General features: G+C 42.7%; 2 protein-coding genes across 2 annotated transcripts; one reads left to right on the top strand and one right to left on the bottom strand.

The window, feature by feature from the left end:
• Positions 1-101: 101 nt before the first annotated feature.
• On the top strand, positions 102-25,289 carry LOC135709342 (uncharacterized). Its single transcript, XM_065231648.1, has 12 exons — positions 102-228; positions 296-415; positions 482-1,340; positions 1,402-1,630; positions 1,797-1,868; positions 1,943-2,139; positions 23,348-23,463; positions 23,536-23,655; positions 23,716-24,396; positions 24,455-24,559; positions 24,621-24,756; positions 24,824-25,289. Exons 1-12 carry the CDS (start codon positions 121-123, stop codon positions 25,243-25,245), a joined length of 3,165 nt encoding a protein of 1,054 aa, XP_065087720.1. The 5' UTR covers positions 102-120; the 3' UTR covers positions 25,246-25,289.
• LOC135709236 (nucleolar protein 9) lies at positions 1,724-3,787 on the bottom strand. Its single transcript, XM_065231512.1, has one exon. It carries the CDS (start codon positions 3,672-3,674, stop codon positions 1,758-1,760), a length of 1,917 nt encoding a protein of 638 aa, XP_065087584.1. The 5' UTR covers positions 3,675-3,787; the 3' UTR covers positions 1,724-1,757.
• Positions 25,290-26,042: the final 753 nt, after the last annotated feature.

Genomic DNA, 26,042 nt, shown 5'->3' with positions numbered 1-26,042 from the left:
TGCGATGTTTGTTTACTCTTCGGGTTCCATCGTTGTTTACATAGATCCGAGAAATAAAAAAAAATTTGCCCGATCACTATTTTTTTTTAGGATTCAGGATTTTAAATAAATCATTCCAACATGGCCATACGGATTTGCCGCGTCTGTGGTGTAAGTTTGTCCATCGATGCCGACTGCGAAGCGCTAGAAGACTACCTTCAAATGTATTCACAACTTACGGCGATCAAGGTGAGTCCTCAGAAGGTTCAAAAGGATATAAAGATATTTCTATTTCACTACAACGAAATACTTCCAGCTGGATGACGAGAAGGACCTTCATGAGTTGAAAGTATGCAACGTTTGCATAGGAAAACTTCAGGATTTCGATCGGTTCCGAAACGTATGCCTTCAGGTTCACTGGCGACTGCTTAATGTGGTAAGTTGTTTAACATAATGCAATCATATCAAGCATCTGATTTTGAATACATGTTTAAATTCGCAGAAATTGGAACAGCCTGAGAATGATAGTGATCAGGATATAACACAAGTCGTTAAATGTGAACCGGGACAGATGGATGACTCACATAAATCCGATTCCAGTGGTATGTCCGACGACGACAATGAAGACGATGATGAAGATGACAACAAGCCGCTGCAAGGGCTGGTGGTTAAATGTAAAGTCAATTCAGATGACGAGAGCGATGAAGCAAAGCCAAAGAAGCAGCGTGCGAAGTATGGTAGCTTGAAAAATCAGAAATCGAAAACCCGCATCCCTGTCTACAGCTGCGACCAGTGTCCGAGGAAGTTCAGGGTCATGCTGAGACTCAACGCTCATAAAAGGACCCACGATGGGCTGAAACCGTTCGAGTGCGAGCTTTGCGGAAAGGATTTCGCCAAGTGGAACAACCTTAAAACGCATCACATCCAGAAGCATACGGAAAGTAAAATTTCAATACCGTGTGAGTTTTCCGGCTGTGGTCAGACGTTCGCTACCCGTCAGGGACTGAAGAGGCACTGGGTGCGCACTCACGATCCCAACTATGTGGTACCGGAGACGACTGTGTTTATTTGCGACACCTGCGGTAAGACGTTCACCACCAACGGGGCACTGAAGAAGCACAAGTTCATTCACACGCCGAACGAGATGCCGTTCATTTGCGGAACCTGTGGGAAGAAGTTTCCGACTTCGCATAAGTTGAAGGAACATACGATGCGGCACGAGGGCATAAAGAATCACACGTGCTCGTACTGTGGACTGAGGAAGACGACGATGCACGAGTTGCGGACGCACATAAACAATGTTCACGCTAAGGGGCGCACGTACCCGTGCGATATCTGCGCCACGGAGTTCAGCAATATCGGTAAGATGGGGTTAGCCAGTTTTACATACATAAAAGGGTGATTACAAAATTTTCTTTTCAGGAAACCTCAACCGCCACGTTAAGATCGTTCATCTCGGCATGAAACCGTACGTCTGCCAGGTGTGTGAGCGTGCCTTCGGTAAAAGTGACCACCTGAAGCGACACATGAAAAGCCATAATCTGTCGACGGCAATAGCGACCGCTGCCCGAGCCCCAAGTGTGGTTTACGAAGATCCGGAATTAAATTTCAGAATGGAAAAGATGGAACCGGTAGCAGAGACCAATCCCCCGCTCTAACCTACAGTACGGTTCGCTTCTGCTCAATGAACTATCTACAGTGATTAGGTAGTAGGGCCATCTTTCGTTTCTATCTAATGATGAAGCATCTGAATCGAATGTAAATAAAGTATATTAAATTCACTTACGTTTCTTTCCGCCACCATCGCCGTCGATCAGCTTGTCGAACATTCGACCCACTTTGTCGCCGCCCGTCTTGGAGGCGTTCTTCCACTGGGTCGGATTCTTCCGGTAGGTATCGACCAGCAGCTTACGGTTGATGATCGCTCCCCAGGGTTTGCTGTTCAGCTGCGCCACCCGTTCAGAAAGTTCCTTGACGATCGATTCCTTCTGGGACGGGCTAGCCGCTTCGTACAGCAACTCCAGCACCCGCGATCCGTGCGACGAAAGCGCCAAATCCATATAGCATCCTTCCATGTGCCGGATCAGCTTATCCCGGGATTTCTCTCCGACGAACTTGGATCGGACGAAGGCGTTTACGACAAACGACCCCTTCGGATCGGTAAAGATCTTGGCCAGCTGGTCGCTCTTCGTATCCAGGATGGCCGAAACCAGCTTGATGGGTTTGTTGAAATCCAGAACCGATTGAAAGATAATCGAACCGTGAAGATTGATTTGTGCAGTTTCCTGTTTGGCAACCACTTCCGGCGGCATCAATTTCAGGATGGAAGTTAGCAACTTCTCACCATTCGCTTCCGAGCAATGCAAAGCATCCAACAACAGTTTGATAAACTTTCCCTGCTGGCACGAAAGACGCGCACAGGATTTTGCTAGGGATGCGACAACCCCCGTGTGGCCCAGCTGGAGAATTTCCTCCACTCCCTCATCCAGCTCGGAGAATATATGCTCCAAAATATGCTTATCGGACAGGTTATCGAGCAGCTTCTGAACTGCAAAATTGGTGGCACGCAATCGGCTGAGGCCGACAATTTTCCCCTGGAAAAGCTTCTTGTACAACTGATCCTTGAAGAATTCCGGCTCGGAAACGACCAGCAAAACCTCTAAAAGTCGGATTGAACTGTCTTGCTGGAATACTTTGGGGAGCTTCAATTTATCGTCGGGCTCTGATTCCTCCGCATCTTCTTCCCCCTCCTCAGCAGCTACCTCCAAAAGGAAACTCTCGCTCATAAGCTTTTCGCCAATCAACTGCAGCTGATACTTATCCTCACTGCGCTCCAAAGCCGTCAACACGTTCTGCAACAGAATTGATGTAAATTCGTTGTACGGAAAATCCGTAAACTGTGGCCACGCCAACAAGCGGGCACTGAATTCATTAATCAGCTTCATCCATTTATCTGGAACTGTCAGCTTCCTCACTTCCGCTACTTCTCCTTTCCCCATCTTTATTTCCGCGATCCCGGCCAGGTTCAACACGCACTGCCGAATCACATAGTTCCCGAACGCATCCCACACAAACTCCTCCAGGTTATTCAATAGGAACTTGCCCACCTTTTTCACAAACTTTCCGCACGCCTTCCGGTGATCGGCACTAAACTCCTCCTTCAAATTGTACTCCATCTCGCGTCCCACCTCCGACTTTTGCTTCTTACTCGAGGAACTCTCGCCCTCCTCTTCTAGCTTTGGCTGCAACTCCGCCACACATCTCACCACCGCCACAAACAGCGCCTTCTGCAGCACGTGCGACGCAAACCGGTCACAACACACCACTCGAAAGTTTTCCCCGAAAACCTCCATCACATGCTCCAACGTTGCTTCGTCCGTGAAACCTAGCAGATTATCCAACACCCGGCTGCTCAACTGGTTCGAGGAAACCTTAATCTCCTTCCCTTTGGCCTGCTCGTATACATTGTTCGCCATCGTCGAGCGTTCCTCGTTGTCCGCAACCTGCCCTAGGGCTCCCAAAATTTCCACGAAATAATTGTACTCATCCTGTTCCAGTTCGGCGCCACGGCCAAAGCTGTTCTTCCGACCGAAACCTTTGGCATTTTGAAGGAACCGCTTGTTGGCCGATTTGCGCTTCTTGCTGCGATTTTTTAAGTGATTTGCACCACGATCGGCGGCCGACTCTTCTTCCATTGCTTTTAGTGGAGAATATTGGAAAAGTTAACTTCGATTTTACGCGATTATATTTAGGAGAACCAAGAGGAAAACACGCGACTCTTGCGATTTTTCGTACACGCGAATCGAAAAACCTCGATCAAAACATTCTATAGACAAACAAAAACATGTGCACTGAGCCAATATGACATATTCCTGTTATGTGGAAGTCTAATAAATTTGCGCTATAAGATAATCCAATGAAAATTATATGATTGAAAATGTGTCAGATAAATTCTATATGAATATCTGATACATTTACAATGCTGATAATTTGGTAACTTTTATATGATCGTCATATGATAAATGAAAATCGGTCAAATTATAATAATTAACTGAAATGGATTTGAAACCCATAAGCATAAGCTTTACTTTTCACCACAACATAATATATGTGTCATAAATCAATCGAAGTAAAGTTTATGTGAAAACCACATGAAATTTACTTCTTCTTTTGACACATATATTTAATCGATTTCTAAAAATAAATCGAAAAATAAACATCTCGCAGTGGGGAGCTTTCACAGTTGTGTCTTTTTTTATTGTAGCTGATTTGGGATTCGATCAAGAACTGTTGAAGTGTGATGCTTTCGGTGTTTGCGCTCGATTCCACTGGGACACGGCTGACTTCAAGATTGAGCTCGTTCAATTAGCATGAAGTAAGAACAGCTCTCCCGACATGGAATGTAGTGCAACGTTATGCTCGTTTTGCTAGAGTGAAGAAAAATAGCACTGACAAATTTATGCTCCGTTTCGGTGGTGTCGTGTATTCAAATCTTGCTTAATGCTCCTGTGTGCAATAAAACAACGACTACATTATATGAGTTCAGGGAACTGGTTCATGGAGTTCGAGTACTAGTGCTGAAATCTGAATTAGCCGTGTAGAAGGCTTACAATTAGAATTTTAGCAAAGTAAATATTGCAGTAGAATCATGCCCATTTTTTCAATCTCAATACATTCTTTTCCGGAACCCCTTATCTTATGGAACAATGACAAACAAAGATTATTCAATACAGTATCATTTATGCTAGCAATATTTAGTTCGACTAATCATTTTAATGAGTGTATGATAACATCGTTGAAAATTGTTTCAATAATTCACAAAGAACAATCATGTAAGATGTTTTTATTGGGAGCGATATTCATCCCGGAAAGCCATGCCAAAACCTCGGCCAAAACAAATGTTTGCTGTTGGATTTCTTAAAAGGCACATCTATATGACTATATAATGATTGGGATAGATCTGTTTACAATCTTTAAACCTCAAAAATCAAAGGAAGCTATTTCAATTAGATATACATGTTTTCCTATACTGCAAAGTTAAATGACAGTCCAATAGTTTCTACATGTCTGTTTGCACGTGACATATCAACAAACGTCAAAAATCGTTAAAAGCAACTCCAATAAAATATACATGATTATCTTATAAGATATATCTTTTAGTGAGCAATATTCATCATGAAAACAGGTATATTTTACTGAATTTTCTCATAGTGCAAACTTATATGATTTTCCATTAGTTTCTAGATGTCTGTTCCTACCCATGACATATCAACAGTTTTTCACCATGAAATATATCAGACAATATTCATATACATCTTACCTATCGCTAACACTGTTCGAAGCAAAGTTTTATCAAGTACTAAGTATGTGAAATTACGATATAAATCATTCCATATCGCAGTCATAGTTTTTAAGTGATAATCCGATGGAATCTATCAATCATCACATAGAATGGATAAATCTGCTGACATTGCAATGTTATAAGATGGACCCAATAAACGATACATGTCGATTTGTTTCAGTGATGCGGCGTGCGCGGCAATGTAAATAATGTAAACAGGTGAGGCAGTGTGAATTCTTCGTCTCTTTCGTTCTCCCACTGTTTGAATGGTTGATGGAGTGTGACGTCAACTCCGTCATCCATTTGAACAGCGGAGGAACGAAAGGAACGACATATTTATTTGGATGTCACATATTTGGATGTGACGGACAGCGGAGCAGGACGGAATGGTCGAAATTCAATTAGGTCAACATAATAAGGGTCGTCCATAAATGAGCAAATGGTTACTTTTGGCACTACTTGACTGCCCTACAGTAAAAGTATGGATGACTGTCACCACAAAACTGAAAAAAGCTGTTCCAATCGAGCAAAGCGGTGCATTTTGACGGTTCGATTGGAACAACTTTTGACAGACGTCCATACTTTTACTGTAGGGCTTTATACTTGACTACCCTAATAAAAATTGTATGGTTAATTTGCTTAACAACGTGTTCTGGGTATCATCCAAACCATTTGTGGAATAGTCCAATGATTTGGGTTATCGTTCGTTTATGGTTATTTTTTATTAGGGTAACCTCCCAATAAAAAAGAACGATAGAAGTGCAATGAAATGTATTGTAACCATACAATAGAATTTATTGTATTCACAATAAATCGTACTATTTAATATATCAAGAGCAAATTTTCATTACGTCGAAAGTAACAAAGGTAAACAAAGTTGAGCAATCAGTGTCAATCGAAGGTCCTGCTATCCCTAATAAACAAATACCATAAACGAACTGTATCGCGGATGGGTAAACTATCCCACAAATGGTTTGGATGATACCCCGAACACGTCGTTAACCTCTCTTTTATGGTTATTTTTATTAGGGATTACATTATATACTGTCCGAATATGGGATCTCATCCCATTTTTAAATTTATTTACCAGTCAAATTGCTTTTTGACGTAATCACCTTCCGATCAAAATATTTTTCGATGTTACTTAAGTCACTCGATTTCTATGGAGATGCCGTTTGTCTTAAGTAACAGCGCAGATAACCCTGTGAAAAGTGTACGTTCGTCGTTTCGCTTTCTCATTATTAAAGTGAATAAATCGAACTGTTTGTTGCTAAGATGACTTCGGTGGTCATAAAATGATGGAGACGTGATTGATAATTCTCCCGAATATCCTGGTAAATACACGTTAACTTAAGTAACATTAGGGGCCACCAAACGACGTATGATACCTTTTGACTCAAAACCCTGTATTTTATAGCATGAAAGCTAGCGATATGCTTTGTATGATTAAAACCCTGCTTAATATGTTAAACATTGCTATTACTATGAGATTATATGCGTTTAATTGGAAATAGGAATAACTTTTCGGTCATCAAAACAAACCGTTATTTTTCTCGGATCGGTGCGAATGTTACTTTCAACATAATGAAAATTTGCTCTTGATATACTGTATAATCTATGGTAAATGCGGAAATCTACAAAAGAACAAGCGGGTTGTTATGTATCTTAATGGATCTTAACCATACAAAACTCACTTTTTTCCGAACTAACTTGAGCCATTTACCATTAATTGTAATGTTGTTCTATTGATGAAAATCCTAACAATATGGGACATATTGTACACCTATTGTAATAACAATATGTTAAAATTTCTTGTGCAATATACGTAAAATAAGATAGATTGTTGACAACAGATTTCGTTGTAACTGTATTTTATTTTATGGTAATTGTACGGTTATTTTTTTCCGGGTTATTGGTCCCAAGTACATCGATTTACGTAACGTATCCCATTCTAGTTGAAATTCTAGTACTACACTATGTTTGTTTTGATTCGCAATGAAAGTTTGACAGATAAAATTAGGGGTTCTATAAAGCTACCAGAAATTTATCAGTTAATAGAGCTTTTTGACGTTTATTATGCGCACACTGCTGCCTGCACCCAAGGGGTGGTCACTCAACACACTGATTTTAGGCCAAAAAATTTCTCAGTGCAGGGTGTCCACAACAATCAATACGAAACTAACGATTTTAAATTGGCTCACCACTTTAGTAGCCTATTGGTCCCAAGCAAACGATTAACGTACCCTATTCTAGTTGAAATTCTATTACTACACTATGTTTGTTTTGATTCGCTATGAAAGTTTGACAGATAACATCAGGGGTGTGTGGATTCATGCAGAACATGCAGGGGTGAGTGAAATAGCTTGGGACTGCTTGGGACCGTTGTTCTGGTACTGAGTGAGCCAAAAATAATAATGATTTTCTTCGGGACCCAGTGGTCTTAGAGTTACCTCTATGGTAATAATCAATGACCACAAACAAACTTTGTCCCTCCGGTAATGGACCAAGGAAATCAACGGCCAAAGTATGCCATGGATAAGACGGAAGCTGGCTACGGGTCATTGCTTCTGGTGGATCTGGGGCTGCCACAAGCGTGCAACCTCTGCAGCTTTTTACGTATTTCTCCACATCGGAATCCATTTTCGGCCACCACACATTTGACCTCAAATCGTTCTTCATCATCGATATTCCAGGGTGACCATCATGAGCATAAGACAAAACCCTATTTCTACACACCAAATTTCTTAAATCTTGTTCGGTACTTTTTTTTGCTGGATTCGTTCTGTAAAATATAAATTTTACCGAAAACTTTGTAAAAGTATTGATTTACCAATTTTCCGCAATCAAAACTGCTGAATTTCCGTAATTTATAGAAATCTACCGAAAACTGTAAATCAAAATTACTGATCTAAATCGTAAATTGCTACAATTCCGCAATACTGTAAACATTGTGACGAATGTGCTGTAAATATAATCTTTTGCAAAAACAAACAGCAGTAATGTACCAGACTTTTGTAAAAAATACAGAACAGATTTGCAAACTTCACACTGTAAAGCTTTGCTGTCATTTTGAAGTTGAGTGTTCTTTAGCTATCCTTAGTGAATAGTAAGACGTTACTTTTTTCCTATAATCCGTCCAATTTACATCGAAAGTATAAATTATATAATGCTTCTTCATTTCTTGGACAAATTGCTTTCAGACGACATGGACATTAAATGGCCAAATCTCACACACAAACCTCGTCCCCAACAGCAAAAAGCGAATTTGTGCACGGTTCGCTACTGGGTCGCTAACCACGGTCAGGTTCTTACTTTATATACGGACGCACGATGAAAATGTATGTTTATAGATAATAAATAAATGATTAGTCAAATAAATGATTAATTAATCAATAAAAATTATGTTATTAATGATTAATTCAGGCAAATTAAGTACAGTCATTCGGTAAAAATTATACCGAACGCTATATTGCAAACTTCACCGATCATTCAGCAAAATTTACAGTCCTGGTCCGTACATTTTGACAGCTCACAAAGTGAACAAAATTTACCGAACGGATTGTAAATAAAAAAAAAAATACCGAATAGATTACCGAATGTTCAGCTGTTCCATATTCGGTAAAAAATTACGGTATACTGTAAAAAAATCTTAGTGTGTAAGGGATTTTGGCACTACAATACGATCTCCTCTAAGCAAAACATCTTCAAACTGACACAGCTCATTTGTCAGCACCCGATATTCAATTGGCAGGTTATCTTGCGTACCATTGAACAGCTGTTCTAATATGTTCTTGATTTCAGAGTCTGATTGTGAAGCTTCTTTGATATCATTCCACGTGAGCGCTGTCGAAGAAAGAGCAGATATCGTTATTTCTTGAACCACTATCTCTTCATTCGCGTCAAATGGTCTGGGTTCTAGTACAGCTAGGCGGGAAAGAGAATCAGCCACATTTTTCTTACCAGCGATATGTATAACCATAGAGGTAACTCTAAGACTAGAAGGTCCCGAAATAACGTGCTCAACTTTTTGGCTCAGCTCTGGTACTCTATCGGTCCCAAGCTAATCGATTCACCCCTCGAAACATAGGAAAAACCAATAACCCCTCATTTTATCTGCCAAACTTTCATAGCGAATCAAAACAAACATTGTATAGTAGTAGAATTTCGACTAGGATGGGGTACGTTAATCGTTTGCTTGGGACCAATAGGCTAGTCAAGTAGTGAGCCAATTTAAAATCGTTAGTTTCGTATTGATTGTTGGTATAACTCTGTAGTCAAACGTTTGCAGCCTCAAAACCCAGCGTTCGATTCGCGCGCAGGGCCTGGAACGTTTTGCAAACAAAAACGATAGCGCTTTGCAATCAGTCATGATATCGAAACTTCTCCCTAGCAAATAAAACTGAAAACGCTCTACTGCCCAGACGATAGCCAGCGCCTCTTTCTCCGTCTGGCAGTACCTACGCTCCGTTTTGGTCAGCGATTTGGAGGCAAAACTGACCACACGATGTTCGTTATCCTTGTTGAACTGAACCAGCAGTGCCCCAAGCCTATGCGGACTTGCATCCGCAATAACGGCAGTTCGGTCTTCTAATCTATAGAATCCCAAATTTTGAGCATTGCTTAAAACCGCTTTTATCTCATTAAAAGAGTCATCCTGTTCCTTTGACCATTCAAATTTGACGTCCTTTGCTAACAACTTCCGTAGCGGTTGATCTGTGGTTGCCAAATTAGGTATGAACTTGTTCATGTAGTTCGCCAACCCAAGGAAACTGCGGAGCTCCTGTTCATTTTTAGGCTCCCGGAATGATAGCAAAGCTCGTATCTTCGAATCCGATGGCCTGATCCCTTTATCGCTGATTCTGTGTCCAAGATACTCTAACTCGGTGCCTCTAAACTGACATTTTTCCCAATTGAGGGCGACATTGCGACTTTTGAAACGGGACAACACCTGAAACAGTACATTTATCTAGCAAGGAATCATCACAAATTAAAGTAATACAAATTCGATGTTACTTCATTCACTTTTATTATCAAAACAAAACTTGTTACATTACCTCATTTAGGCGAACATCATGTTCCTCCATATCTTTGCCTTCGATGATGACGTCGTCGAGGTACCAAGCTACTCCCTCGCATCCTGACAAAATCTCATCCATCGCTTTTTGGAAGAGCTCCGGAGCCGTCACCAACCCAAATGGCAACCGTTTGAACCGGAACAATCCTCGTCCTGTGATGAAGGTGGTAACATCTTTGGATTCATCATCGAGTTTCATTTGCAAGAAGGCCTCTTTGATGTCAAGCTTGCTCCAGACCCTGGTCGGAGTGTGTTTTTGTGGGTGTTAACACAAGGTGACAGAGTGACTTACCCCCTGATTCCATCCGGTCTCACCAAACGGTGTTTATTCAATCACCGCGTGGTGAGTGGTGGTGTTCTCCAGTACACAACGAAAGGCTCCCCACATGCAGCTAGCTATCATGGCTGCCCACAACCGCTGATCGGATTCAGTTCCAATCACCGTGTGTGGTGGTGTCTGGTCGTTGGCATCAGCAGCAGTGCTTTTGGCGCATGGCGCTGAACATTGTTTTCCAGTACACATGAGCATCCATAGAAGAAGGAAGAAGCCGTACCGCTATTGATCGGAATCAGTAGCTCTTCATAAGTTGCTGTGGGCCATCTATGCCAAGCGCGTCATACTAAATAGTATAAACAGAGAGAACCCTGCTCAAATTCCTATCCCTCCACAAAGCACAAGCTCCTGCTGCAGTTAACAAATAAGATTTATTATATAAGACCACGTAGTCCTACGTCAGCACTGCGTACAACCCCATAGGGCTGTCCCTTACAGTTTTTTTTTTAATTTGTATAAACACTTTTGGATCATTCGTGTCATATCCCGGTTAGATTTGAATTCATGATGTTGGCGTGAGAGGTATGAATTCCGATCTTAATGTTTAACAGAATAACCAAGGTATTATACTGTTGAAATTGTTTCGGAGGTCTTCAAAGCAACTCGTCTGTGTTCCCGATCAAGATAGCTCAAAGCTGTAAATTTATTTAAGGTTAGGATAGCAACAATATAAATTCATGTTTTCTTACATTTAGTCTCCTTACACAATGTACCAATGAATGTAACAAATAAAGAATTCAATTTTCTCTTATGCAGTCTAGAAACAAGAATATAAATCAAATAAAAGGTACTAATTTACTGTAGTATAATATTTACGTAATAATATATAATGTTGCACTCGATTCACCAGATAATGACAAAGCAATTCTACATTTGACATTTGTATCGTCTGACAATTCGACTGACATTTATCCTATATATTCTTCTCGTTCACGAATACTCTCACGCTGAAACAAGGGACCGCCCGGTGACTGCATTAACCACAACATCCTCCCCACCGTGACGCACAAGATCCTTTTCGGCGTCACCAACTGGAACTACATCAAGTACCGCTAGTTTGTTCACAGGTCTATTTAACACACCGCTAGATGTCTCTACGTCCGCTTTACGTGCTATTCCATCCTTACCTAGATAAGTTCGGATCACTCGACCTCGTACCCAACCATTACGGTTCCCTTCACCAGCTATCACCACTAACATTCCTTCCTTTACCGGTGCTACATCTTGGAACCATTTGCTGCGTCGGGAAATAACCGGTAGGTACTCGACAATCCATCGCTGCCAAAATATGTCCATCATATGTTGGATTAAAGTCCATCCCTCTGCCAAAGCCTTCTTTGTGTTCACGGGGGTTTTGACCGCTTGACGCACTCCACTAGAACTCAGCATCAAAAAATGATTCGGGGTTAAAGACTCCTGTTGCTCATGTTCCAGTGGTACAAACGTTAGCGGTCGCGAGTTGACCATGTGTTCTGCTTCAGCCAGCAGCGTCACGAACCCCTCGTCATCCAGCTTTCGCGCTGTTGGTAACGATCCTAATGCAGTTTTCACGGATCGAACCATTCGCTCCCAACAGCCACCCATATGAGGTGCTGCTGGGGGGTTGAACCTCCACTTGGTATTCGCGTCCGTAAACGTACTGCTCATCGTAGTATTAATCGATCGCAACTCGTTTTGAAGCTCCCTGCTAGCACCTACAAAATTCGTGCCATTATCAGTATATATTTCTTGCGGAGCTCCTCTTCGGGCGACAAATCGCCGAATGGCCTTCTTACACGAATCAGTTGTTAAACCGTGGGCTACCTCCATATGTATTGCGCGGATAGTGAGACACGTAAACAAAACAACCCAGCGTTTGACCGAGTTGCGTCCTACCTTTACGTAGTAGGGCCCAAAGTAATCGATCCCTACAAATGTAAATGGTCGTAAGAATGGCGTGACTCGAACCCTTGGAAGTTGTCCCATTTTTGGAGGTACAGGTCTAACTTTATAGACACGACACCATTGGCAGCGACGAGCTGCAGAACGTACTTCAATTCGTAACTTCGGGATATAGAATTTCTGCCTGACTTCATTAACGATAGTTTCGTTGTTCGCGTGTCGGAATTTACGATGGTACCAATCCAAAAGCAATTTAGTGATCTGATGTTGTCTTGGTAGGATAATAGGATATCTGGTATCTGACGTATTCAGCTGCTGCGAGTCGGCTACTGAATCGTAGAACTCCATGTTCATCGAGCTGTGGAGTCAGTTTCGTAATCGGACTATTTTTGTCCAACGGTTTCCGCTGTTCTGGCCCCGCATCCATGTTACGTTTCAATGTCGCCACCTCATCTGGATAATGTTCCGATTACGCAATACGCCACAAAATTCGTTCAGCTTTCTGCAAATCATCACATGTCAATACTCCTGAGTGATCACGAAGTCCATTTCTTGCCCGTTGCAGCATGACGTCGTAAAAATGATGTACGTACGCGACACTACGTAGTAGTCGCTCGTACTTCGAGAAACGATCTACATCAACCACTGGAACTATCAACATATGGCTGCACACGTATGCTGGACGTAGTTCTTCCACAGTTTCATCCAGTAACTCCAACCTATCTCTCGGCCAGTCATCCTTCTCTTCATACAAGAACGCTGGTCCACGCATCCACCTGCTATCTGGTTTGCAGTTCGGGCCTTTCCCCCATTTTGTTGCCTCGTCTGCTACGTTAATCTTCGTTCCTAACCATTGCCACTCGTCAACTTTCGACAAACTCAGGATCTCATTGACGCGAAAAGCTACATATTGTCGGTAACGTCGGGTGTCCGATCTAATCCAAGAGACAACTGTACTTGAATCGCTCCAGAAATACGTTCGCTTGATTTTGACGGAATGACCTTCTTCTATTGTTTTACGCAACCGTGTGCCAATTACCGCCGCCTGCAGCTCAATACGGGGGGTCGACAAAAGCTGCAGTGGGGCAACCTTTGTTTTGGACGCAACCAGAGAGCATCGTATCTGCCCTCGGTCACGTACGCGAAAGTAAGCGACTGCAGAATATGCTTGTGCGCTACCATCCACAAAGATATGAAGCTCCAATGAATCGTAGCAGTTAGGATCGTACCTAGGAAAGTAACATCGCTGGATTTTCACGTTTTCCAACTCCTTCAGCACTTGCAGCCACGCCTTCCAACGCCCAACAAGTTCTTCAGGGATCTGTTGATCCCATTCCACGTTTGTTTTCCACACGTCCTGTATTAATATTTTTCCCTGGATCACCAGCGAACCCACCAACCCTAATGGATCGTAAATTCTCATTAAGAAACTGAGCATCATCCGTTTGGTGGGTACTCTATCACCTTTTGCTAGTTCTTGAAGCTCTCCTTGTACGCCAAGTTTAAAGCAGAAGACGTCTTCACCGGGCAACCACGATATCCCCAGCAATCGCTCAAAACCACTCTGACTGTTCATCGTTAGGTTCTTCACTGTTGCTGGATTGATCTCTCCAATAGCTTCCAGAACCTTGCACCTGTTTGACACCCAATTCCGAATATGAAAGCCTGCTTTTTGATGCACTTCCGCTACTGCCAATGCCAACTCAACCGCCTCTTCTTCTGTGTCGACACTGTCGAGATAGTCGTCGACGTAATGCTTATTCTTAATTGCCGCAGCCGCCTGTGGATATTCTTGCTCGTGCTCCGCCGCATTCAGATTCTTTACATATTGAGACTGTGCTGGCGAACAGGTTGCCCCGAATATAGCAACGTCAGACGCCATAGTGACCATGGGCTGAGATGGGGAGTTACGGAAAACGAATAAAAGTGCACTTCGATCTTCTTCTCTGATCCCGACTTGCAAAAACATTTCCTGAATATCCCCAGACATCGCCACTTCTCGTTCACGGAATTTGAACGTTACGCTCATTTGCGGGGTCAGCAGATCCGGTCCCTTTAGTAACATCGTGTTCAACGACATACCATTTACTTTGGCGGCCGCGTCCCATATCACGCGCACTTTGCCAGGTTTATTGGGATTTAAGACTACCCCAAGCGGCAAGTACCAAGTACGGCGTGGATCAAACTTAGCCCTTTCTTCATCGGTCACTACGTGGATGTACCCTTTAAACTCGTAATCTGCTATCTGTTGACGCACGCTGTCATACAGCTTCGGATCCCTCTCCAGGCGCCGCTCGAGACATTTCAGTCGTCGCTCGGCCATCGGTCGGCTGTCAGGGAACTCGAAATCGTCTTGTTTCCACAGCAGCCCTGTCTCGAATTTTCCGTCCGTCTTCCGTATCGTCGTTCCTTCAAGGATCAAGCGCGCCCGTTGATCATCCTTGCCTTCCAAATTCGGTGCAACGGCGACACCTATGCTTTCCACCGAGAAGAATTCTCGAACGTAATTATGTAGATCGAGCTCGGTTAATTCCGCACAAATGTGCATCTGACGATGTAGAAACTGATTCTCTTCACCACGCAGACAACCGCAAACAACCCATCCGATGCGAGTTTTTGCAGCAATAGGCTCTTGCTCCTTCCCTTCACGTATTTTGGCAGTATTTAGTAGATGAATATTATTTACTCCAATCAGCAGTCCTGGCGTAGCCCTCTGGAAACTCTTCACCGGTAAACGTTGTAGGTGCTTGTACTGTTTAGCTAACTCATCTACATCAATCGATTGTTCCGGAAGCCCCAAGTTCTCAACTGTGTAGACTTCTGATAACTGATACACCTTTCTACTCCCAGGTTCCGAAATACCTAGCTTAACGATTTGAGTTGTAGCCACTTTCTTGTTGATTCCGCTGGTCCACTGCATGCACAAGGATTGCACCTTGCCATCGACCCCAAGTTCGTCAGCTATTGATTGCTCTAGGAGAGTTGTAGATGATCCATCGTCAAGAAATGCGTAAGTGTCGATAGTGCCTGTCTTGCCGTACAACGTGACCGGTAGTATTTTGAATAAGGTCGACGTAACTGGTTGTCGGTGGACAGTGACAGTGGCATTCGTAGTAGTCAAAGGCTGTTCCGGCTTAGGGTCGTAATGAAGTAGCCGATGGTGACGTTTCTGACATTCGTTTACTCCACAAACTTCGCCTTCACATGGCCAGCGAGTGTGTGCGATCAGACATCTCCGACAGAGTTTCTTTTCCTTCACCACTTTCCAGCGTTCGTTCACTGAGAGCTTCTTGAACTCGACGCACTTCTCTGCGATGTGGTCATGCGATTTGCACAACGGACATTCCTTTTTTGTATCGCTTTCGTTGCGCTTTATGTTCGATGACTCTACCCGTTGATCACCTTTAGGAAGACTGGCAGATGATCCTTGCTTCTTCTTTTCGTACGTAGTATGTGTGTTCACATATGCTTTTTCCTTCGCCTTAGGTTTTTCATCTTTCTGATGCTTTGAAATCGGACAAACATTAGTTATTCCACTAGTAGCGGTCGTGACTCTTCCCATATATTCGCCAAACGTCCTCAAGTTGACAATCGGCTGTTGCTCCTGGTACAGTGCCCAGCTGAATTTGATGTTGGCTGGAAGTTTATCGACGAGCTCTTGTAGTAGAATGGGGTTGGAAAGGTGATTTTCCATTCCAATCGCTTGTAGATGTCCACACAGATTTTGGACAACTAGACCAAACTGGATTAGAGTTTCCAGCTTGTCCGCTCTTGGTGCGGGAGTGGCACGAACTTTGGTCACCATGTGATGCACGATTTGCTCGGGCCTCCCATACAAGGTCTGTAGAGTTGACATAATTTGAGGTACTGTCGATGGGTGTAGCAGAAAGCTGCTCACCGACTCCTTTGCGATTCCTTTCAACGAACGTTGTAGACGCAGCAAATTTTCCGAGTCTGAATAGCCACATGCATCTGTTGAATGCTGGTAACTACTTACAAAGAGAGGCCATTCAGTAGGATCCCCAGAAAACGTGGGGAGTTCCTTTGGGATCACCTGTCTAGCTGCTAGCTGTTGACGCGTAGGTCCGTATTGGGCATTCAAGAAATTAGTCCTACCGAAATTGTCTAACCCTGGAGGGTGGTATTGATTAAACTGCGTTACATTTGTCGGCCCTATCTCTCGATTTATGGTAAAAGTGCAAGGTGTTCCTGCTCTACCCACCGTACTAATGACACTAGGACAAGGTGTCTTTCTATCCGCATACGCTACAGAATCTGCTTCGAAACTATGAAATCGAGAATCACTCACCATGGACGCCAGAGATGTACCACTTCCCGTGGACTCCGGTAATGCTGCATGTGATGGATGTCCGATTTTCTCTCGTAGAAGAACCGATTCCAGTTGCTGAGCAAGCTGCTGCTCTCGTTCTTTAAGTCGCCGTAGCTCTTCTTCTCGCGCAGCATGTTCTTGCCGCCGTTTGGTTTCCAGTGCCTGATATCGTTGCTGACTATCCTCTAGTTGTCTTTTCAATGCGTTTTCCACTTCCTGTAGCTGTTGCCGCTCTCCTGCACGCTGCTCCTCCAGTCGATTCAGTCGGTTTACAAGTTCTATTTCTCGCCTTCGCCTCAATTCGTTCTCCTGCTGGTGTTCTAGTTCCATGTGACGTTGCCGTTTCAAGTTCGATTCAATTTCGTGTAATCGATTCTCTAATTCCTTCTTCTCGTCGTATGCTTGCTGCAGTTCCGCTTTGCCACGCTTTTGAAGTTCATTTGTCTCACGCGTCCATTTTTCAAAGGGGGTAGGGCGAGAGATAGGGTTCGTTAACTTTCCGATGATCTTCGGGTTCGCACCGGTATTCGGTCGCTTCAAGGTCAGTTCAATACTTGGAAAGTTTGGTCCTGACTCCTCCAAAAGCCGCGTGTATGGTTGAATGTTTACCAAATGCAACTTGGGGAGATCTTCCTCCGGACTGTCACCAATAGTGATGCTCTCGATCGTACGGGGTACAGATGCCCGTTGCTCGTCAGCAGCTGGTTGCTGATTTCCAGCAGTGATTGCGCTACCACCCAACGGAGTAGACGAACCAACAGGGATAGACTCTTGTGGTTCGACCGACTCTGGAATGTTTTCTTTCTCACTACCACCGACGGCGCCGGTGCGGGAAATATGCTGCTCAACCCATTTCTCCACCTTTAGTATACTACTACTGCTACTACGACGACTCACAAAGCTCTCAATGTCATCGTCCTGCTGGCGGAGCAACTCGTGCTTTCTAGCTATGAACTGCTTTTCCCGCTCCAGTTTCTCCTTAGCGGCTTTCTCAATCAGCAACTTCTCCTGCTGTATCCGCTCCTGTTCTACCTGCTCTTCAGCTCGCCTCTCGTCCTCCAGACGTTGGATTTCACGGTCAATGTGGGACCTACGACCGCTTGTAGCACTCGATCGACCAGATCCCGACCTAGCTGATCGCTCTGGTACTCTCTTCGACGAACACTCCGCACAGCAAAACTCCTTCGAATAGACAGTATTCGTATCCACCCTCGCGCACGAAAAATGGTTCCAACGCTTGCATCCTCCGCATTGGACCATATACAATTCTGCATTGTTGGGTTGATCACATACAGCACAATCAAGATCCTGTCCGTGCTCAAAATCGATCATCGAAGGCATAAATCCATCCTCTGTCAGGTCCAGATCGTGTTCAGAAGTACTAAGATGTTCTTCACCGAAGAGATTAGACTGTTTGGCAGCCTTGGTCTTGGAACGAGTCTGACGAACAAACGATTTCTCCATTCTCGGTATTCTATAAATCTTTGAGATTATGTTGAAATTGTTTCGGAGGTCTTCAAAGCAACTCGTCTGTGTTCCCGATCAAGATAGCTCAAAGCTGTAAATTTATTTAAGGTTAGGATAGCAACAATATAAATTCATGTTTTCTTACATTTAGTCTCCTTACACAATGTACCAATGAATGTAACAAATAAAGAATTCAATTTTCTCTTATCCAGTCTAGAAACAAGAATATAAATCAAATAAAAGGTACTAATTTACTGTAGTATAATATTTACGTAATAATATATAATGTTGCACTCGATTCACCAGATAATGACAAAGCAATTCTACATTTGACATTTGTATCGTCTGACAATTCGACTGACATTTATCCTATATATTCTTCTCGTTCACGAATACTCTCACGCTGAAACAAGGGACCGCCCGGTGACTGCATTAACCACAACAATACGATGTCTTGACTAAACTTGTGTAACATAATTAATTAATTAAATTTTAATTTATCTCTGGACCAAGCATCATGATTTATTTTTTTAGTTTGTTGTTTGTATCCGGTGCAGTGTTGGAAAAGTTTGCGATATTTAACGAAATTCACCATGGGAAAATTTCGCGAGTCATAGTAAGTTATCGCGAACTTTTCCACCACTGGTCCGGTGTCGAACATTTGAATGCGGGCATTCAAGGAGTTTGAGGTCGAACTTTTTTTTTTTATTTGCATGAATCTGCTTCTCTGTCTTCAAGTAGCTTCGTAACAGGATATGTATCGCTCAGGTTTTATAGTAGAACTACTTTACTCGGAAAACTGTAGCAAAAGAATTCAAACACTTTTGTTCTAATGACACCAAAAGAGTTTCTAAAAATTTACTCTTTAAGCTAGTAGAAACAACGCAAAAATTGCCGAGTACCATTGCAAGTTTTATAAAGCTTTAAAGGATGCTTCGAGACCAAATTATAACCTACAAGACTATGATAAATCCAAAATTGTTACTCGGGATGAGTATATATGATTTTTCCCGGTGCGATTTACCACGCATTGAAAGATTGCCTGAACATTGTCGATTGTGACCCTCTAACACCCGTTAACTAATGATTGAATATGGACACCTGACAACATAGCAGAAAGTCCAGAGGGTAAGTCAGTCTGCCACCTTGTGCCTCTGTTGATTGTGTTTCTTGTGTTTTTGGGTATCGGAAAGTGTTTCTGGATAGAAATCTCCTTACACCTTTTGGCAAATTTCTATTGCTGATTATTCATAAAATGTATAAGTCAACTGATACACTCAAAAAATTCGACACATTTCTATTGCCTCTCTAGATGGAGCAGCTAGAGTGTGTTTCGCGGTTGATGGGGATTTTCACTGCTGTGAGGAACAAAAGGCGCTGTTTTAAACACCGGTTGAAGATGTAGCGGCAGCATATCTATGGGAGCTCTTTGAAATCATCGTTATCAACGTGATATCATGGGTTTTTTTGCAACCTATCGGGTGAGATATTTCTTTTATTTTTTCTTCTTAACTTTCATTCCATTATAATATGAATCATTAAATGTTGTGGACAGGACGGTCCACCAAGGCACCCGAGGGGGAAGACGGCTTTCATATGAGTACTTCTTTTATTCATAGATGCTCCGAGCTACTCTGGTTTGCTTTGGGATCTGATCTAATTTGTGACGAAAACAAAATTTGTAGGGCATATAGTTTTGAAATCTGACCATGCAAATGTCAGTTCGATAACGAAACGAAAACAATGAATGAAGAAAATAAATGGATCTTTCTTCTTCGCATTTCAAGCTTATTGCATATCGCATATTAGCTTATAGCGTGCTCTCAACTTAGTGTTCTAGATGCACTTCCACAGTTATTAATTGAGAGCTTTCGATGCATGTACTATTTCTGCATTAGTATAATTGTGTGGCAATTACAATCATACACTAATACAATTCCACACATTTTTATTGACGAATTTCCATGTCAAATTCCACATGATTTTCATGTGACCACACATAAACATAATCCACCTAGATGCACAAATGAAATTTATGAGTCAAATGAATAGTATGTGTGGTTACACATGGCTTCTATGTGTACACATATTAAGTATGTGTCCGACACATAAATATCATTTGTTGATCACATCGAGGATCACATTACAAAAATTCATGTGTGGGACACATAAAAACAATCTTTGAAATTTTATCAGTGTATACTCTATGCCCAGGGAAGTCGAGAAATTTTCCAACCCGAAAAATTCCTAGACCGGACCGGGAATCGAACCCAGCCACCTCCAGCATGGTTTTGCTTTGTAGCTGCGCCTTTACCGACTGAGCTAAGGGAGGGCCCTAAATGGATGCAATATTTAAATAAGGAAATGATCTCGTTTTCTACCAGTTCATTAAAGTGTTGGCTATTTTCTTAAATCACTCACATGGCTTTCTGCAGGGCACTTTTTTCTTTGAAATGGTCATGAAATTTGCCAGGATCTTGCTACCGTAGTACTGGGCATCCAGATGCTTAGAGCAAGCGAGTGGATATGCCTTCCGGCTACCAGCTCCGGTGGGGACATGTACTTGAGGATGAAACCTGTGAGGGTCTCGATTGCTAAAACCGGAAAATACAAACGTACAAACCAGAGGCGTCGCGTGCCTCATTTGTTTACCTGTTCACCAAACTTTGTTCGTTATAGTTTACCACCACATATTAGTTTTGTTTTTATTTTGCAGTGCTCCATGAATTCGAGGGACATATTCTCAATTACTATATTAATCACTACCTAACGTAACATTTGAAGGGCCTTACAGCTACAACAACAAAATTTGTATGGCCCTTTTCACGCTAACCGAACTAGGAGGAATTGCAAAATTTAACAGATTCTCGTTTTTATCACAAGGCTAACTCTTTCGACTGAAGTGTAATGAAGAATATCCGTCAAAAACTTCCGAAAACATTTTTTGCTACAAAACAGTGTCAATATCTAGAGAAAATTAATGAAGTCCTCTGGGTAGCAAACTTATTAATTAACTCTTAATTCATCAGAACAATACTATCAGAATGAACCTGGGGAAGCTCATAAGTTTTGACAGGCGCACCGGCGCAACCATCGGTAATTGAGAGATTTATAACTGACAAGTGAATTAAGGGCCACCCGCATTAGATCCGTTTGCACTGCGTTGACGTAAATTTGACAGTTAGACAATAGATTTAGCTCTCACTTTGCCGCAACGCTTCCGATCCGGATCTAATGTGCGTGGCCTTTAGAGCGAGCTTTTGCGCTCTCTTTCTCCATTATGCTGGGTTTAGACTAGGCAAGTCAAATGATCAACTCAGTTGAATTCAATTGACTTGAAAAGTTGAGCCTGGTTCAACTTTTTTCAATTCAAGTGAGTTGATCAAGTCAGTTGAATGGCATGGTTTACACGTTCAATTCGCGTTCAAGTCAGTTGAATTCAACTGACTTGATCAATTGACTTGCCCTGTCTAAACCCAGCTTTACTCTCTTTGCCTGCAATCAGATATCCAAGTGCACAGCGAGAAATGCACGCTTTGGGCACCCAGTTTTCACAAATGTTCTATTAATTTAAACTCACACATTCATACCGGTCTGCAAGTATGATACACGTCCAAAGCGTACACGCTATTTCAAAACTACCCAAATTTGGGTAGAATCCACCCAGATCCGTCAAAACTGAACCTACCCAAAAATGGGTAAACTGTGTTGGGAGTGACAAGTTGACAAATGAACAACATTGACATCAATCCGATCGACGTTGTTCATTTGTCAACTTGTCACTCCCAACACAGTTTACCCATTTTTGGGTAGGTTCAGTTTTGACGGATCTGGGTGGATTCTACCCAAATTTGGGTAGTTTTGAAATAGCGTGTACCAGACTGCTGTTTCCGTGTTGCTCCCGTTTGACGCGTGACTGCTGAAAGTTTGAATTACAACTAGTGGTGCAAACCGCCATGTATTGTGGAAAATTTGTGGTATGTTTCAAGAGGTGATAGAAGGTCTGCTTGGCTTACATCAGGCATTTGACCATTCACAAACTTGCCACCCAAAAAAGCTCGGTTTTAGGCGTTTTAGGTACACTATTTAACGAGTTTTGTCATGGTAGTGATATCGACATGCTTAGAAATAAATGCATTAGGGATTAGGCAGACCATCCGAACTGAATTTAATCCTTTTTGAAGCAAACCAAGGTCGAAGATTGAATTGAGCCACGCTATAAAATAGTGTATTCATGGTCACTTGTGGTCTGGAGTAAAGAAGTACAGCTATAAAATCTATAAAAAATCTAAACGCATTTACACTTGTGTCGTGCACAGGTTGCACATGTGGACGCGACGCCACTGGTACAAACTTTTTCACCAAACCCCCACAGACGCCCCTAGCCCCATTTGTTTTGTATCAAAACAGCAACGTTATTGCGTGATGAGCGTATTTTACGGCAAAGATCACCGGCCGAAAAAACTAACGTTCCTTTACACACGTTCCTTGACGCCAAAACCACGAGTTCAAATCTCATCCCCGGGCAAGTAACGAATGACCCAAGAGTGTTAAAGTGACTCTAATAATAAAAAACATAGAGCGAGAGCTTTGACAGTTAGTTCATGGATCAAACTGTCAAATGGATCGGATCCAAAACGGGTTCGCGGATCTTGAGGCCAACCAACAGTTTTCCGGGGGAAAAATCATCAGAAAAACATTTTTCCCGGAATAAACTTTTCGACCTTAAGGCTCATACCATTGGTTTCTTCTCGCGCAACATGACGTTTTGATTTTATAATATGAGCGATTGTTTATGCTTCGTTGTCAAAATTTATGCTGCGGGTTGGAATCATTAATTTGTTTTGATAAAAAAAAATCCACGGATTTTTTTTAATTTTAAGTGATTTAATTGTTGCTTAACTAAAGATTTGTCAGTGCGAATAAGTGGTGAATCGTGAGCGCAAGTGAAAATGGCTATGTGCCGGGCATGCGGCGATTATCCCGGTGACCAGAGCCACCTAAGGGAGAGCTTGCAAAAATATTTCGATATCTACTTCAATCTCACATCGATTAGGGTACGTATCTACGTGTAAAATGGGTTTCAAAAGAAGTATATCTAAATGACTGGTTCTGGGCGTGTGTTTCAGCTGACACCAGACGAAGATCCCAACCGGCAGAGAATCTGCGATGATTGCCACTTGAAGCTGCTGGAGTACAACCGTTTCCGGTCAGTTTGTCTACAGGTTCACTATAAGCTCACGGAAATTGTAAGCATGAATGCATTATGTTTCTCGGGATATGTTGCTCAAATATTATCGGTTTTATAGAAAACAGAAATCGATCTCGACCATGCGGACATTGTGATGGTAGAATGTAAACCACTGGTAGGGCCTTTGAAGGTGGAAAGTTTGGATACCCATGAGGACGATTGTGAAGAAGTGCAATTTAAGGACGATATTCTCAATGATGACGAAGACGACGACGATGATGACGACGACGACGACGACGACTACGAAGAAGATAACCATACGAAGGTAAAAGATGAGACTTCCGATCAGGAACTAAACACCGAGCTTCTATCAGACTTGGACAATGCAAGTGCCGACGATTACAAGGAACCGAAGAAAAAGAAAAGGAAGAAGAAGAAAAAGGGAGATGGTCCAAAGGAGGTGCTTTTGGGTTGCAACTTGTGCGAGAAAAAGTTCCGAACCGACGAGCGACTGCAGGGCCATTTGCGAACCCATCAGGGATTGAAGGCGGCCGTGTGCAATTTGTGCGGTAAAGAGTTTCATAAATTTTACAACCTTAAGCTGCATATGAACCGGAAGCACTCGGACGTGAAGAACGAGTTCACGTGCGACTTTCCCGAATGTGGATCGAGTTATTCCACCAAGCAGGGATTGAATAACCACCGGAAGCGACACGATCCGAACTTTATCCAACCGGAACCGAAGCGCGTCGTTTGCGATCAGTGTGGAAAGACGTTCTCTACTGCCGGAGCACTCAAGGTAATGACTAGGTAGAATGCTAAAAAAAATAGTTTAAATGTTGATTTTGTTTTTACAGAAACATAACTACATCCATTCTGGAGAAATGCCGTTCCAATGCCAGGTTTGTAACAAGAAACTTCCGACGGCGCATAAGCTGAAAGAACATACCATGAGACATGAGGTGCGTAATCTCTGGGGCAAAGATCCGTTTTCAACTTATCAAAGAGATTCTTATTTTACAGGGCGTTAGAAATCACGTTTGCCCTTACTGCGGTCTGAAGAAGACCACCCGTCACGAGTTAAAGGTCCACATGAACTATCACACCAAGGAGAAGCAATTCACCTGCCACGTGTGCGCTCAGGTCTTTTCCAACATCGGTAAGTTTGTTGTTCGCATCCTCAAACGAATCTAAATGAATGCTCTCTCCTTACAAAATCCGCGCAGGCAACATGAGCCGCCACATCAAGATTGTCCATTGTGGCATCAAAGCATACAACTGCACGTACTGTGATCGTTCGTTTGGCAAGGCGGAAACCCTGAAGCACCACGTCATGACCCACACCGGCGAAAAACCGCACGAGTGTAAAGTCTGCGGCAAGCGTTTCATTCAGTCGGTGGCGCTGCAGACGCACATGAAGACACACCGGAAGCATGAGCTGAAACAGGAACCGCAACCGTCGTCGGCAACGTCGCACCAGCACCAGCAACAGTCGTCAGACTTGAATCAACAGCATTCCGTGTCGCTATTGCAAGCTGCTGCCGCTGCCGTTGCTACGGCACCGATGATGGCCTTGGCACATCCGCAACAGCATCAATCGCCTGACGTGTCTTCGCCGATGGGTGGGTATGTGAATAATTCGATTTGAGCCCGTTTCTTCATGTCTTGAATGTCTTGAATTATATTTATGTGTTTGGCAAATAAAGTCTAAAATGATGTACCTATGTTTATTGGAAAGACATTTGTCGATGTTCTACGATGGAAACGGAGATACGATGAAAACAGATGAAATTTGAATTTGTATGGATGAAAGCTACCTATGTTAGGTGTTAGTTTGCGATGCAGAGCTCTAAGAGCACTGACGAACCGACATGCCACAGGAGCATTTCGTTTGTGCACAATTCGAATTGTCGGACGAGTGATTCGAACTTTCAAACGAGCGATCAGATCTGTCAAACGAGGTGAGACGCAAACCAAGGCAATATAAATTATACGTGGGTTCGTGTCCTTGCTCATGGTATGACGCGATCGGATGAGTAGATGTTGGTAGTGTTTAACGTATTTGAAAGTAGTTTGTATGAGCTGTCACGTCGGTTCGTCGGTGCTAAGCGTTTCGACAAATTGATGTTTGAATCTTAAAGAAACGTCCTTTTGAAAAATCATTCTTGAAATGTTTGTTTAGAATCGTATTGGTTAAAATTAACATCGACATTCGTGATCGGAATTTAATCCGAGGATAACACCAGTAGGAGCTTACCACCACTGGATGTCTATCACTCGATCGTTGAAATCAAAAAAGTAGAAGTGTCTGTGCCTAGGGGCACGAACGGAAGCTTGACGTAGGACCGCTAGTGGACGGAATAAATGTGAAGAGCATTTAGTTCTTTTAATTGATCAATTATCTGTTATCTCAACTCTTTCCGTTTTTGAATTGTATGCGTGCCA

Source organism: Ochlerotatus camptorhynchus, unplaced genomic scaffold (genome assembly GCF_037179485.1).
Source record: "Ochlerotatus camptorhynchus isolate MF236.1 unplaced genomic scaffold, CSIRO-AGI_Acam_v1.1 ptg000357l, whole genome shotgun sequence".
NCBI lineage: Eukaryota > Metazoa > Arthropoda > Insecta > Diptera > Culicidae > Ochlerotatus > Ochlerotatus camptorhynchus.
This window is presented reverse-complemented; position numbering and strand designations above follow the sequence as displayed.